This window comes from Xiphias gladius, chromosome 8 (genome assembly GCF_016859285.1).
Source record: "Xiphias gladius isolate SHS-SW01 ecotype Sanya breed wild chromosome 8, ASM1685928v1, whole genome shotgun sequence".
NCBI lineage: Eukaryota > Metazoa > Chordata > Actinopteri > Istiophoriformes > Xiphiidae > Xiphias > Xiphias gladius.
In genome coordinates, this window is record NC_053407.1 from 14,834,932 (window position 1) to 14,850,274 (window position 15,343).

The following is a 15,343-nucleotide window of genomic DNA, read 5'->3' on the forward strand; positions in this document are numbered from 1 at the left end:
GGTCCATTCATCCACTGGAACCAGTGATCTTATCATGAAAGGGGTTTTTTCTTTCATTGTTGGTTTTCTCCTTGTTTGCACTGTGAAGTTTAGAATGGTGGATGTATGACTGCAACGCCTCAGCCTTGTCTCACAGGTGAACTTCCCCTTCTCAGCATCTGATGACTAGGAAAATCATCTACAACTATTCTCCCAGCGACCTCTGGACGCTAATACCATTACAACCCCCCCCCCCTTCATTTTAATACACTAAAGCCCAAGGTGAAACACAACTTAAGCAGAAGCTACCTAGTATTCCTCATACAGCAGAGTAAGGGTGACAGTGAAGGTTGAGGCAAGATCTGAGATGTTGCCCAGGATATCTCCACCACAGAGATATATGTTTGTTATATTATGTAATAAATTTATAATTAAAACATGAACTGCGTCAAATTATTGTTCCTGCTGATTTAGTGTGTCCCAGTATTAAAATGATGTTCCAGTGTGATTTATTGTGAGTAAATGCATCACAAAACAGTCAAATATAAATAGAAAATATACACATGGTTTCTGTATACATCGTAATCATATAGAAATAACTGAATTACGTGTATCATTTTGTTCTACACTGAGGCCTCTGCCAGAAAACAGGTTTCAACAAGTTCTAGAAATAACAACGTTCCTGCTAATATGAATGAATGTGCAGAGAACCACCTCGAATGCATAATGGAGGACACAGTTGGTTGAGACCTTCACAAGATTACAATACAGCTGATGTCCACTCATATGTGACGGGCAGTTGTATCTTCTAAAATACTGAAGTTTACTACTTAGCCCTCCTGTGCCTGCTGCTGGATCTCACAGCAAGCTGGAAAGATACATATGATATTTGGTTACATGGTACATTAAGTTTTCATTTGAGGAGCGCTGAATAACAGACTTTTCATCGTAAAATTAATGCAACAAAAGCACCTTACAGATACAGCTCACTGCTGGCATTGCACACAACACTACAAACAAACATCAACAACAGCAGCAAATACGGTTCATAATCACACCTTCTCTTTGCTTTATGTGAGTTAGTTTTCAATGCTTCACATTCTGATTCTGTGACGCAAAGGAATTGGTTTTCACGCTTAAGCAAACATTCAGCCTCACTGTGGGATTTCCTGCCATTGGAACAGTAGATATTGTTAGACCAGGAATGAGTGACAGTGCTAAAATAGCAGCTAAAAGAACCCGGTAAACAACACAATTCTTAGGTATCCCACTAGGTTTATTTCCCTGCCAATGTCAATTAAAACCTGATGAAAAGACTGTCGGCCATCCTCCAATATTAGAGTTACAATCCGACGGCAATAAAAGCAGACCACCAAAATTACATAAGGACAACATGCCTGTTGATGGTGTCCGTTACAGAGACTCAGAGATCTCTGACATTTTGACTAAAAGCATAATCTATGGGTAGCATCAACCCCAAAGGAGGATAAATAATCCGTGAGAGGACAAAAGGGTTTGGGGGATCTGTAATAATCTGTCAGACTAACTCAGGACTCTCTGCTTTCAGTCCATCCTCATCTGCTTCCGAATTATCTTCCTTCTTCTCCAGGTCAAAGTTCTATAAGAGGATTGAGACAAAACAACATCAGTACAAACATGTTTTCACTCAAAATCTTTTAGACAACTCTTTTCAGCAGCAAAGAAAGTAGATTAGCACACGCATTTTCCACATGAACAAAAAAGTCATTAGAAAAGTAAATTGTGTGGGAGTTCATGAATACACTAACTCAAATAATGAAGGTTTTGAGTGAGCATCTGAAAAATTCTATTAAGAAGACAACAATGGCAGATTATAAACCAATTATGGAGTTTCTTAGAGCAAGTACTGCATAACACAACACTTTTCATTCTTTGCAATAGACATCATTTAGTTAAGGTTGCATTCAATTACACCATCTTAAAAGATGAGCACATCAGTGATCAGACTGTGCTTTAGTATTCAGAGAGATATACCTCTAATTCTTGCATTACTTCATCCATGAAGTCGCTGGGGTTTTGCTTGTAGTCCACTGCTCTCTTGATCATCTCTCTGAACATCTGTTGTGACAGTTAGTCAAAACTATCAAAACACAGGGACTTCAAGTGGTCTACAAAAATGTATGATCTTACACTGATTTACATACTGAATCAACTAATTAATTAATGACTCTTTGTCTTATAAAAGGAGCACTGTCAATCCTGTTTTAACCACATGTTATGAATGACAGTCTTGTAAAATTACTACTAATAAGCTTGAAATGCATGGACTTATGGATCACTAATATTAATAGTGCAGCAGAATAAAGTTCAAACCTTAACTACATTAGTCCCATCAGCCGCAGATACAAAGTAAAATGGGAGTCCTTGCTTCTTCCCAAAGTTAAAGCTTCTCTGTGTCACCTTCAAATCAGCTGCGGACAAGAAAAAAAAAAAAAAAAACCACATATGTTCATATTTGTAATTCTAGAGTCAACTTGTTGGTCAGACAGTGACTCAAAAAATAAAGCAAATGAACAATGTGCACAAACCAAAAAACATGTTTACTCATCCTATTGTAACAATTAAAGCGCATAAAATCACTGTAAGAACTGAATATTTATTGTCATGTGCAGTGTCACAGCCAGACCCACCATCGATTTTGTTGGCAACCACACAACAGGGTATCTCTGGTCTGTACTCTCTCAGCTCCTTATACCAGTTGGCCAGATTCTTATATGTGATCTTCCTTTGAACATCAAAAACCTTAAATACAAAAGTAGAGTACAAAAGAGTTCAGCCTGCTTTACCGGGTTCAACTGGTGCAATCAAACAATCACCTGACAAGCCCTCGTTGACCTTGTCCCTGTGAGAGAATCACCATCTTCATCTTAAATTCCATTATGTGACTACATTGAGGGTTAAACCCTTCAAGGCCAAGCGAGCAAACAAACAACAAAGTGTACACTTGAGGGGCTAATCTTAACCGGAATGCATTTAGAAATTTTATGCATAACGGATGACCAAGTGATATGTAAGGAATCATTAAAAAAAAACAATATTTAGACCATCAATATTAAACCATCTGAAAAACTCTACTACTTGCTGCTGTGAGTACTAGAATTTACTGTTCTTAGTTTACATCTTTGAAAGTTCCTGGCAGGAAGTGAGAAAGGGCAGGCTAAGTGATTACTGAAAGACACCTGTCTTGAAACCAAGTGTGTCTTACCATGATGCATGCATGTGCTTTGTGGTAGTATGAGGGATGCATGCTCTGAAACCTCTCCTGACCAGCTGTGTCCCAGAAATCTGTGGATCAAAAACAAAAGCCATCCCTGCAGAAGCAACGTGAACGCTGATCCTGGCTGATGCTGCTGATTTCAGCTGGGTGAAATTATTTCCTGTGGTCAGTGTGAGCAGAACAAAAGCAAATGCACCATACGTACCGACCGCGACTGTCTTGTTTCCTACGGTGGCTGTGTGTTTGTAGAGAGTCAGGGCATAGGTTGACAACTGCTGGGGACGGCTGCACAAAGAGTTAAGGATCTTAAGCTCTCAGGTCAAACTGTCTGCTTAACCTCAAACAGCATGATCGTGTACAGACAGTGGCTGTAATGGCTATGACAGGATACAATGTGAACTATAAAAAAATAACTGATACAGACACTGCTTCATTTTAAATTTTCTAATGCTGCTGAAGGATACTATTCATCCATGAGAAACCTCTCCATCAGCCTAGAGAGAGAGAGCAACAATAATGTCATGTTATACAGGACAACAGATAATCTCCTGAGGGAACGTAAAAATATCATGAAACACAACACAGCTGCAAGGAGGCGAAGATTATGACCACTGATACTCACTTCGATTTACCAACTGCGCTGTCGCCCAGACAGATGATCTTCACTTGTTCGTCTGCATCGTATTTCTTCTGGTCCAGTTCAGGGATGCTGCCAACGTCGCCAGCCATTTTCCTCTTCTTTTTTTTTTTGCTTTGACTGCGATTTTTGTTTTAGCAGAGGCTTGCTTAGCTGAATTTATAATTTAAATACCTGAAAAATTACGTGAGCTGCTAGAAGAGCTAGCATCCGACGGCTTTTGGAAACAGCGAGCGTTAGCTACTTTGCCATCGGTTAGCTGAGGTTGACATCGCGCGGTTCGGCTTGATATACCTCATTTCACTGGCTCACTGGCACATCAACAAAACTGATTCCAGCTGAATCTGAGGATAGTACAGAGGTGGTCACTGATTATATTTGTCTTTTTAAAGTCCCCTGTAAGCAGTGTACTGTTACCTTCACGTGCGATCCGAGACACTGAAGGAGGTAATGAGTGCTAACAGTTCACATCGGGCTAGCGCTGCTAACTGATTTAGAGCTGACAGCATTTATAAACCAAGCGTACTTATTCAAATGTCGCCGGCTGTCTTGTGTATATTACTCTTCTATAACACAATGACAATTAGAACTATTTTCTTCACTCATCTAGGAATCCAGATATTAAAAGTTTGTAGATGTTGCATGAAGTCGCCGATGCTTTTCGTTTCCATGCAACGGGGACGCCCAAAGGACCCCTTAGTTCTCAATCCCGCTGTCCTGAGAGGTGCCTGTCAAAAATCCTAAATTTAGAGGCAAAACTTTCTCCTAAAAAGCTTTCATTCGATATCTTTTTGACACATAAAATTGTTACACAACATTATTTTAGAAACATTTCACTAAGAATAACTGTATCGTTAAGGTAAATATCCTTCATAATGGTCCAAGAAGCCAATTTTTTTTTATCATTTTCTTATCCAAATCAACACAAAAATTGTGTACTCTGCTGTGTTGAAACTTAGATAAAGCATTAAGGGCTTCGCATGACATTAAATTCAAAGCCAGATTATGCATGTATTTACAGTAAACAGTTTTCAGTTGCTCTGAACGGCAGTGAGATATGGGGTTTGCAGAAGTGCTCTCGGAAAGATCCCCCTGCATGGGACACAGGGCCAGAAAGCTACATTTATGAATATTCAGAAAATTCCACAAAATTGACACGTATTCATGAAGTAATAATCACAAAAGTTTTACCCTGGAAGCTACCGTAAGCACTTCTTTCCTGATTTTATTTATCCCCATTAAAGTTTCTCTGATAGCATACAAGAATAACTCACAGTGGATGTAAATGGACTTTCATTGACAGTGATGAACATAAAAACGCTAAATGTCAAAATGAAACCAAGTTTCTGCAAATTTATTTCATGAATTTGGTCCCCCTCAGGTTGACATGTAGTAGAGAACATCTTTGGCAGCATTTATAGCCTTGAGTCTAGACAGATAGGCCCTTATCGGATTTACACATCTGAATACTTCAGGGTTTCCCCCATAAACTACTCAAGCTCTCTGCATTTGCATGAGGGGTGTGCATGAACAACAATGTTCAGGTCCTGACACAAATTCATGATTGGACTGTTTAGCCACTCCAAGACAATAACATTGTTCTTCCTCCCATGTGGCTTCATATTTGAGATCATTGTCTTGCTAGAAAAGAATTTTTTTACTTTACATCATCAGATCAACAGCCTTTTCTTGACAAACACAGGTGTATCTAATAATATTAACAGTGACTGCATTTCACTTAGGACTGAGCCCTGCTCCTGTGCGTGCCGGCTCACTTAAATGGAAAGGAACCCAAAGAAATGTTACTAGTGACACCTGTGCTTTTGCTGCTATGACATGTCCAATTATAAATTGTGTTTAATGCTGTAAGTAACTAATTAGTTTATTACAATTACCCACTAAGTATGTGAATTAACCAATCAAAATAGTTATCCGTTTTCTAAACCAACAAGAAATAGATTAACAGAAAAATAAAACTGGTTTGAAAATACTTTCTTTAAAATGTCAGACATGTGCCACTTATGAAACATTTTTGAATTTCAGTGTAATTTACTTCAAATACTGATAGTGATCATAACCCTGACAAAGTGACAAGTACCAATACAACAAGGTCTATAACTATGGCAATAAAACATGATCTTAGTAATCCTGAGCAGTTTGCTTTGTGTGCTTTATTCGAACTGCTGTGTGAATTTCTCAGTTAAAATAAGAGATCATATGTGAAATAATTCAGCCACATTTACAATGAGGGGTGTGATGTAATCTGAGTGACGCAGTCCAAAGGAGAAGCTTGGAGCTTTTGCTCTTGTGACGGCCACCTTGGAAGAAAAAAAATTCAGTAAATGAGCAAAATGCAAAATGTTTTGGGACTTCATGATGATTAAAGTAGGCATAATGAGGTTTCTTACCTGCTCAAGATAGTGCGCACCAGGTCCTGGTTTCTCTGTGGTTTCACCAGGAGGAAAGTTGCGGCCTGTCATGCTGTACTGGGGAGGTTTCTGACTGTAGACACAAGGGTCCACAACTTTGTAGGAAGCAGGGCCAGGAGTCTGGAGGGGATAGAAAAGTATAGTGAACAAGAGTAAATCACAAGATTTCTAGGTTTTTTTAAGGAAATTGTTTTCGTGTGCCTTCTTCAGGTCCTCATGGAAGCTTCCACTTTGGCTGCGGCGACAGAGGGAGTAGGCGGGAGCTGCAGATGTGGTCACAGTTTTGCACCCTAGCACAGGGGGCAGAGTGTATGAGGCTGGACCTGAAGAATGAGCCATAGGTGAAGTTTATATTCTTTGTGCAATGAAACTTTGTAAATCACAGCTCAATGAAAGTTGACACAAAATACAATATGTTACCTGGTGTTTGGTTAGTAGTGATGTCTTTGCTCCTCCCAGACAGAGAATAAGCAGGAGCGGAGTGGAAGATCGACTTTCCTGAATGCTCCGGGGAATACTGACCTGAAACACGGAGGAAAGTTAGATAAAGAGACTGCTGACAGCCACACTCAAACGACAATATTCTGCATCGTATCGAAAACGGCAAATTGTTAGCTTTGGGTGGGTAGTTTGCATGTATCTGAGATCAGCAGTATTTCATTTCCATGTGCCTTTACAAAATGTATTTTAACGTGTTAAGGGTTTTGCTGACCGGGCCCAGGGGTCTGGAACAATTTTGGCTCCCTTGGACGGCTGTGGATTGAAAATGCAGGAGTACCATCTCGGCCAGCACTGGTGATGTTGGAGGGGATGAGGTATCTTGGTCCAGGGGAGCAATAAGAACTGGCCTGTTCATGACGTTTCCCAAAGCTGAACATTGGTGCTTTGTATTTAGTGGGGTCGTGTTTATTAAAACCTTTATGAGAGGAAACAAGGACAGACAATGTCAATTATAATAGTAATAGCATTGGTGGTGAAAAAAGGCTTGATGGACATTTTGACTATACCTGTGAGTCCAGGCAGTGCATACTTCGGTCCTGGGCTACCATAGAGGGCCGCTATGGGCCCTTTTGGCTTGTGGGGTCTCCAGGTCCCAACCCAAGGTTCAGCATTTGCCATTACCTTCAGAGAAAGAGACAGATTGTGACTGAAAGCAAATTGGTAAAATTGGCTTTTAAGTCATGAAGAAAAAGAACGATAACAGTCGTGCTTCTGCTGTCCCTTACACCCACCAGTGCTCTTGTAGGGGGAAAGCAGTCATTTAAAAAAGTTTTAAAAGATGCCCTCATCCATGGGTAGTTTGTGGCATTAAAAAAAATCAAAATCCAGGCACTCAAGTGGATTGTTAAAATGCATAGCCTTTAATAAATGTTGGTTACATTATGAAATGCTGTAACAGTATTAGAACTGCTAACAGGATTGGCTGTCCCAGCTCTGTGAATACTCCTGCTGATTCTGTGCTGCAAACACCTGGGACCCTTTACAACAAGTTCTTAAAGAGAGGGTATTATGGAAAAGAGTTGGGGGCGGATTTTGTTGTTAGAAATGTTATTCAGGTGCTGTTAAAGTCTGAAGCTAGTACTCCTCACTGTTTCTGATGTGATGGAAGTGGCACCATTTAAACATTCTGCACCATTCTGAGCTGCTCCTCAGTCTGATGTCACTAGGAACAGCAAAGCTGACATCCAATCAAAGTAGTAGTATTTGAATAATAATAATAATAATAATAATAAACAGCCTGTATTTATTGGAGGTGGACCCCTAGAAATTTTTGGAAGTTTTGGTAAAATTGAATGAACTTTGATGGAAGAATGTCACTAGTGTTCATAAACTCAAACCAATTTGTCACAAAAATAAGAAAACACTCCCCTTTTAACTCAACACTGACTGTGTTTAAAAGAAAAAGATTAAAAATAGTCTGATTTGTCTACAGTGGCTGTTTTTTAATTCCACATTCTTTGTTTTAATCGCTCTTTTTAATGCTCTTAAGTTTTTGCAGATTTAACAGATTTACCATGAAAATATATAGTTAATAGAAATATACAGGGTATAAGTACAAACAAAACATAGAGACAAAAACATGAAAACAACTGAAGTTTATATTAAATTTGTAATGTTAATCTCTGTCTCTCTCTCTGTCTGTTTCTGTTCAAAGCAGCAGGCTAAGTTACTGGATCATAAATCATTCCACTGGCCAATTTACTGTCAGCGATTTCTGTCACTTGCACCGACACAGCAGTGAGATTTACGACAGCAGTCACTGCAATTTGATTTAGGTCATTTAATGAAATAGTGACATTATAGGCAAGTTGTCTACAAAGGGCATACACACTTATGAAATCAGTGACTGCTTTCAGTTTAGTTCATTTAGACTTAAAATAAATAGATAAATGATTTTACCTTATATCCCGATCCGGCCGTGAGTGTCCCTCTATGTCAAGTTTAATTCCCCGGAACTCAGCATGTGCACTGAACCCAAACACAGATTGTTTAGTGGTTGTCAGCTTCACTATGACGACGTTACCATGGAGATGACTCTTTGACAGGCATGCTTGATATGTGTTGTGATATGTGATGAATGTGTATGAATGTGTGTGTGTGTGTGCGTGTGTGTGTTTGTGTGTGTTTGTGTGTGTGTTTGTGTGTGTGTGTGTGTGTGTGTGTGTTGGTGTGCGTGTGTGTGTGTGTGTGTGTGTGTGTGTGAGAACATTGCAGGAATTCCCAACATGTGAATACATAAAGCACAGTGTGCAGATGGTGTAAATGATTTATTAGGTATAAAAGCCTGTAACAGGCCACAGACACACTGGTTAGATTCAATCTGGTTGTACTAAGTATCTTGCATACTATTGAAAGTAGACATGAAACAAAATGTATTACAGTAATCACGGTATCGGTGTGATTTTAACTTGTTATACTAGGAAGAGCACAGCTGTTTCTCGTAACACGGAGGCTGCCTCTGTTCTGTTCAAGCGTCGCCGTAGGTCACTTGAACAGCAAGTCAGCATGAATATCAGCAGCCTGACACTGAAGCAGCTAAATGAAATTCACCTTTACACCTGTGCTTTTCCTGGTGTGACACGTCAAAATGTCGACCGTGACAATTACACCTCTTGAATTTGTCCACAATCAGGTGCCCATGATGTAATACTGACGATTTTTTTTAAAAATGAGACTGCTCTTTTCGTTGTTGTTCTGATGTGGATTATGCTCTTCAAAGTGTAGCATTTGTGCTGCAGGCCCTCATTAGGTAACTGTAGTTGTGGAAGGTTTCTCTCAAACTGGCCTTCAGGACCTTCATCAACGTTGCAAGGTTTCCAATTTCCTCTTGGGGGCGCTATTGATTAAAAAGAGAAAAAGGCAATTACTGAACTAGCTATTACACCCTCATATTTAAGTTTTCAGCAGCACACCCACACTTTAACATACTATAATTCCTCATTTGTCTTACCCTTGTAAGTGCCCGAATCAGCCGTTGCAGCACTGCATCCTCTCTGTGTGGACACAGGCTGGTCACCGTACTCACACAGCTCAGCAGACAATAGATGGTGTGTCTCTGTGACTGTAATAATATTGCATTAACTTTTGAAATCCTTGCCAAAGAGCGCAATGGTTTCTTGGGAATATTCAAGAGACAAAGACTTTTGCACATGCTTCTTTACCTTCTTGAGCACACTGAGAGGCTTCCTGTTGTTTACTCCAATACACAGCCTGTCTACATCCTCTGGACTCAGAAGAGGCTCCTGGATTAGGATGGAGGAAACACAAAGATAGGCCTGAGAAGGAGATGTTTAACACAGTAGGGGAAGTGTAGACCGAAATTCAGAATATCAAGGTGTCTTGTTTTACTTTACAGCTCCAGCAAAAATTGAGATCAATGGCATTATTGGCCTCTTGTTTGATGCCACTGACCCTTAACTTTTCCAGCCAGGTCCACAACAGACAACTGAGAACATGAGGATCTGACTCAGTCACCAGCAGAGCCCATCCATAGTCACTACTGTTCAGCTCCTCCTGTTGAAAAGATGATAGTATTTTAGTGGCGTTAGAGGTCAAAATCAAGGTGACATGTTCTGCTGTAAAAACAGCTTCACTCCAGTGTTTTTTCTTTTTTACCTGCAGCAGAGCCGACCTTTGTAGTATGGTCTCTCCCGGAGGACCTTGTTCTGCCATTGCCTTAGCAAAAGCGCGGGCCAATGAGGTCGGGCCTGGAGTATGTGGATTTCTGCACAACTTTATATGACACAGATCAGAATGATTTAAAGCATTCACATTTTCTTTATCATCAGCTTTTTTTCACAGCAGGAATCATAGTTACCTCAATGTTGGAGCTGTATTTAGGGAGCGCCTTTTTAGCTTTGCACTTCAAACTCTTAGCGCAGTTGTTGCTTGTTTTCATGCTGGATATTGGGATGTTGAGTGTATGAGACTCCTTTTTGGAGGTCTGGTGACCAGGTGAAAGTGTGGCAAGGACTGGACTCACTGGCCTCAGATCAGGTCGTATCAGATCCTGTACGCACCAGTGTCTCTCATTTCCCAGTCTTGGTGTGCAGTACGGACTCAGCTCCTGATCCTTCAGGGCAGAATGCAACAAAGTGAGAAAAGCCTCAACATCCGGTAATTCATGTAAGTAATTCTGGATGCGTAATGTGGAATTTGACCTCATTTACAGTGATCTTGCTGAGGTCAGAGTCGCTGTAGCTGCGTTTGTCCAGCAGGACCCCTCTCTTCCTCTCCAAGAATCCCAGCGGCTCGTCCCAGGAGGACACTGAGCCCAACCGTGAGCCCTTATGACCCTCTCTCAGCAAGGGCAAGTACTGTGTGGCCACCAGGGTCTCCCTCACAGTCCTGATCAGGGTCCTCAGTGCTGACCTCTTTTCCAGCTCAGCATGGACCTCTGGAGAAGCAGGGAGACCCAGAACTAAGCAGGAGATACGCACACACAGGAGGTACACCACCTAATGAGATGGTCAGGAGGCGATCGGAAAGGAGGAGGAGTTAAACAGTATAGTCAGGTATGTTCGCGACACAGGATTAACGTAGTATAATGATCAAGTCCTCACCTTTGGTGTTTGTCTGAGGGTGCGTGCCTCCTGGCCATGCAGCAGCAGCGCCTGTCGGTTTAGGTAGTGCTGCAGGGTGAAAGGGGCTCCGTGCCGCAGGCTGAGGTCTGGGTATTGGACCAGCTGTGTACCAAGCAAGCGAGCAAAGTCAAAAACCTGGCTGATCTGCGCCCGGGTTTGGATAGAGCGAGGCCGTTTAATCCGCACATAGTGGACGGCCTCACTTGGGCTAATGCGCAGGGTGTAGATCAAGTAACAGGCTATCAGAACACCTGTTGAGCAGCAAGAACACAGCAGAGACACACGGGCAAACACAGTGAATATACATGAGAGCATAACATGTGCACAAGCTGACAAACACAGTGTTTCCACGAACAGTAGATACAGTATGTCTGTTTATTCCTACCTGTCCTGCCCAAGCCTGCATGGCAGTGCACGGCAACTCTTCCTTCCCTCACTGCAAAGGCCAAAACCTTCACCCCATCAATTATGCCAACGAGAGAGGACACACCGAAATCCGGCATCCCAAAGTTGTAAAAGTAAACTGCAAATAAACAAATATATGCACACATGAATGTGTTAATAAAAATAATGTAAATTCATATAGATTAACTGTATTTGTGGAAACACAGTACACAGTAAATATAATGTAACTCATTAGTAAGTGCCAAAAAACCACATCTCAGCTGTCTCTGATAATATTCGTTTAAACCTTAATTGTTCCTCTTTATTCACATCTCCCAAGGGCAGTCAGCGCAGTCTTAATAGTTTTGACCTGGAACTGTCTCATCAGGGAAATGTAAAAAAATACCTGTAATTGTAACTTTTATGTTGTGTATTTAGTGTATCAGGATCTCACTGTCATTGTCCATGAAGATCTGTGGTGAGTAAGTAAAACCACTTTCAAGATCTAGGGGAGGTCCACAGTGAGCGTGCTCTCCTGGGAACTGCATGTTGATGATCGATCTGACGTTCAACCTGGGCAAAAGTCAAAATAGTGTAAACAACAAGTAACTACTGCTGTGATTGTCTTAAAGGTAATATTGCTTGTTACTTAAATAGGCAACATCCAGGCTGATAAGTCCTACGACTACTCGTGTATCATGCATATTCACACACTGCACAGACACACAGGAGAACAACACAAATATTGCAGGAATATTAATGAACAGTGATTACCTTCGAAACTGTTCTATGATGTTGTACTTCTCAATTAAACGATTGGATGGTCGTGCCATGGCAATTATGTCATCTGTCACCCTGGGATGGAAAGACGTTCATGGTCAGTAAACTACCACGTACTGTTTTTGCTACATGACATAACATGGGGACATTTACGAGACTGCAGTAAAATAGTCTCACCAGGAGGAGAAAATGCCTCGAATGACCTGTTGGTTTAATTTCCAGCACTCTGGTCCTTCATAGCGACAGTCTATTCCTCCACAGGCCAGCAGACAGAGGAGTCTGGGTGGGATAGCCCTCACCAGGTTCTCCCTGGCCTGGGAGTAGGAGGGCAGCGGTACTGGTATGTGAGGGGTCAAGGTTGGCATCATCCTGCACCAGGTGAAACCCCCAAGATCAGCCTGAACTATCACACTCTAGGTATTAAAAGATTATGCCCCACCTGGGATACTTGGCAGCCACATATCACCTTCTTTTCATGTTGAAATTGCAGGGCACATTATGAGGTTCTTTGACAAAGATACAGCTTATCAAACTGACAATTTTGGTACTTGTGTGCTAGTGGTTGTGTCAGGAAACAATATTGAAAATAAACAAAAAACAATAAAATGATGATTTAAAAAAATTTCCAATAAAATCAAAAACTTACCTTTCTGATTATGTCGGACAGTGAAGTTGTAAATCCCATGAATGTATTTTCATAAACCAAGAGCGCAGGAACGAGAAGGAAAAGGGCGTTTAAAGCAGCAGAACACACGTTTTCCTCTATGCTGACCCACCCTGCTGCTTACAGATACACGCACTAACAAAACTGTGCGCTGACCCAGCTTCGCTAAGCCTGATTAGCTGTCATAAATACATTAGAACAGACATTCACACATGATAGCAAGCCAATTATATAATGCTTATACCTTCATCTATAAACACTGTGTATGAATGCCCTAATTACCTGCTACCGGCTAAAGCTTCATACATGTTTTCACTTGTGGTGCAGAGAAAATACAAAGAGTTGATCTCATCACTGTTAATAAACACCAATAGGGTTTGTGTACTCTGAAAGAACAATGTATTGTTGTTCATATTTCCTGGTCTCTACCTCCCTACTATCTAAACAGATTTAAACATACTATGGATGAGTGGAATGACAACTTTCAAAGAAGCAGTTGTTGAAAAACAGTTAATAAACCTGACTTCTAAGAATTCTATTCCGGTAGAAAGTCGTCATCTTGATGACCAAGCATGACAGAAAATTGACACCTATCATAGGCTATGGTTTTGTGCCATCTTGAAACGTTGTAGATTCCCTCATGCCTGTGGGCGTGGCTCATATCGCCCCCTAACGAGCAGTGATGGGAACCACCTGATAATGGTAGGGATGAAAGGAGTGAGTCAACTACACCTACTAACCCTCTCTTTCAGTTACTCCTCTATCTCAGGGTGAAATGATGTTATTTCAATAAACACGAGTCTTGTTTCTTACCATTTGCTACAGAAAAAAGTTTATACTTCTACACGTTAGGGCAGGTAGAATACAGATCCCTGGTGAGCATCCCATGGTGTGACCTACATAATATTGTCCATCCAAAGAACGAAAAGACAAATTCCAGGCTCTGTGGTAAAGGCAGAATTCTTATCAGATGCTGTTTTATGCAGTCCTACTGAACAAAACTGGGTGTGTCACATTATGAGACTAATTCAGACGTTATTGGAACATGAAATTATATCAATGTTAAATAAACCGGTTTTGACACAGCTAACAGTGTGCTGTATATGAAAACATTCTAAACCTGGTGCTGCTAATTCATGACTCTATCAGGACAGAAAGGACCAATCAAATCCTGTGACATAATGCCACGACCTGGTAATCATCACAGTGAGTTTTGGCCGCAGACGGAGTGAGTGCGTATATTCATAGTAAAAATCGGCAGACTTTTTGCATCCATTCATCAAAGGGTTTTCTCCCTCCATAAAATGTTTTATTGTGACTGTAACTTATTCATACATGGCTGGCACCCCATCAGCTTCTTGCACTTTGATACTGTCTTCCAGATCATTTTCAGAATACTGTTTATTTCATATATAGCAGTGTTACGTTATGAAACTTTTTCTCCTATGGTTAAAGTTACATCTTCCTTATAGCTTTATACAATATTAATGTCTTTCATAATTTTGTTCTCCACTTTATCGCACCTCATCTACATCGACATCCATGCAGAGGCCATGAAGACGCACTTCTGAATGTCTAGATGCATGTGTGAGCCTGGTTCTTAACTTTGATGTTGGTGCACTGCTTGCTGTCTTAAAAAGCCAACAGACTCTCATTCAGTAAACAACCATTTCGATTAAGATGCTGTCATGTTCTCTCTGCATTTCTCTCCTACGGTAGGTGTCATTCAGTGTCATTAATGGTCAGAACAAAGGTCATCTGCAGTGCAGCTCATAAAGACTCAGTGTCTTGCTCTATCAGAGCACTGACGTGCATTTCTAATGTAGTGCTTTTAACTCTCCACTTGTTACTTTACAGCTCTAAGAGAGCCACACTTAAGCTTATTAACACCTATAACCATTTAGTTATTATTCAAAATAAGCTTGCTTGTCCTGGGGCTGTTTTCAGCATGATCGCAGAAGCAGTGTAGTTTGCTGTACAGATAACCTTAGACCATCTGGCAGCTAAGACAAAGATGGACAGTGTTAGTGATGTGATAGGAAGTGTAGCGGTTTGAAAGTGAGTGGTACTCATCCAAAAACAAACCAGGAACGGGATCTGTTTGCAAAGACCTATGGTTAAAGTCACAAG

At 40.8% G+C, this 15,343-nt stretch overlaps 3 protein-coding genes across 6 annotated transcripts; all 3 read right to left on the reverse strand.

The window, feature by feature from the left end:
* Positions 1 to 465: 465 nt before the first annotated feature.
* On the reverse strand, positions 466 to 4,588 carry rabl2 (RAB, member of RAS oncogene family-like 2). The gene is made up of 8 exons (XM_040134115.1): positions 3,858 to 4,588; positions 3,700 to 3,729; positions 3,441 to 3,520; positions 3,224 to 3,303; positions 2,649 to 2,760; positions 2,332 to 2,429; positions 1,993 to 2,076; positions 466 to 1,597 (listed from the first exon to the last, which is right to left on the reverse strand). The coding sequence occupies exons 1-8, from the start codon at positions 3,962 to 3,964 to the stop codon at positions 1,517 to 1,519; spliced, it is 672 nt and encodes a 223-aa protein (XP_039990049.1). The 5' UTR covers positions 3,965 to 4,588; the 3' UTR covers positions 466 to 1,516.
* A 1,346-nt stretch (positions 4,589 to 5,934) lies between these two features.
* odf3b (outer dense fiber of sperm tails 3B) lies at positions 5,935 to 8,872 on the reverse strand. 2 transcript variants are annotated; one of them, XM_040133521.1, is made up of 7 exons: positions 8,702 to 8,872; positions 7,309 to 7,423; positions 7,080 to 7,217; positions 6,722 to 6,823; positions 6,503 to 6,624; positions 6,281 to 6,421; positions 5,935 to 6,190 (listed from the first exon to the last, which is right to left on the reverse strand). In XM_040133521.1, exons 2-7 carry the CDS (start codon positions 7,418 to 7,420, stop codon positions 6,086 to 6,088), a joined length of 720 nt encoding a protein of 239 aa, XP_039989455.1. In that variant the 5' UTR covers positions 7,421 to 7,423; positions 8,702 to 8,872; the 3' UTR covers positions 5,935 to 6,085. The 2 variants fall into 2 exon arrangements, with proteins under 2 accessions (XP_039989455.1, XP_039989454.1); XM_040133520.1 differs by having other exon boundaries at positions 7,014 to 7,217.
* Positions 8,873 to 9,052: 180 nt separating this feature from the next.
* Positions 9,053 to 13,869, reverse strand: zgc:77752 (uncharacterized protein LOC393862 homolog). 3 transcript variants are annotated; one of them, XM_040132078.1, is made up of 14 exons: positions 13,738 to 13,864; positions 13,196 to 13,199; positions 12,727 to 12,918; positions 12,544 to 12,624; positions 12,224 to 12,342; positions 11,771 to 11,908; positions 11,365 to 11,636; positions 10,972 to 11,259; positions 10,620 to 10,874; positions 10,418 to 10,534; positions 10,214 to 10,315; positions 9,964 to 10,044; positions 9,753 to 9,863; positions 9,053 to 9,638 (listed from the first exon to the last, which is right to left on the reverse strand). In XM_040132078.1, exons 1-14 carry the CDS (start codon positions 13,808 to 13,810, stop codon positions 9,516 to 9,518), a joined length of 1,956 nt encoding a protein of 651 aa, XP_039988012.1. In that variant the 5' UTR covers positions 13,811 to 13,864; the 3' UTR covers positions 9,053 to 9,515. The 3 variants fall into 3 exon arrangements, with proteins under 3 accessions (XP_039988012.1, XP_039988014.1, XP_039988013.1); XM_040132080.1 differs by having other exon boundaries at positions 13,733 to 13,851; XM_040132079.1 differs by lacking the exon at positions 13,196 to 13,199 and having other exon boundaries at positions 13,738 to 13,869.
* Positions 13,870 to 15,343: the final 1,474 nt, after the last annotated feature.

Coding starts and splice junctions, on each gene's coding strand:
- rabl2 (XM_040134115.1), bottom strand. CDS start 3,964: ATGGCTGGCGACGTTGGCAGCATCCCTGAACTGGACCAGAAGAAATAC. Junction 3,521..3,699: donor AGGTTTCTCATGGATGAATA/GTATCCTTCAGC, acceptor CTCTTTGTGCAG/CCGTCCCCAGCAGTTGTCAA. Junction 2,077..2,331: donor ATGGGACTAATGTAGTTAAG/GTTTGAACTTTA, acceptor CTGTCACAACAG/ATGTTCAGAGAGATGATCAA.
- zgc:77752 (XM_040132078.1), bottom strand. CDS start 13,810: ATGATAGGTGTCAATTTTCTGTCATGCTTGGTCATCAAGATGACGACT. Junction 11,260..11,364: donor CCCTCAGACAAACACCAAAG/GTGAGGACTTGA, acceptor CCATCTCATTAG/GTGGTGTACCTCCTGTGTGT. Junction 10,316..10,417: donor AAAGGTCGGCTCTGCTGCAG/GTAAAAAAGAAA, acceptor TCTTTTCAACAG/GAGGAGCTGAACAGTAGTGA.
- odf3b (XM_040133520.1), bottom strand. CDS start 7,420: ATGGCAAATGCTGAACCTTGGGTTGGGACCTGGAGACCCCACAAGCCA. Junction 6,824..7,013: donor GTTCCAGACCCCTGGGCCCG/GTCAGCAAAACC, acceptor TCCGTGTTTCAG/GTCAGTATTCCCCGGAGCAT. Junction 6,422..6,502: donor TCCATGAGGACCTGAAGAAG/GCACACGAAAAC, acceptor TATCCCCTCCAG/ACTCCTGGCCCTGCTTCCTA.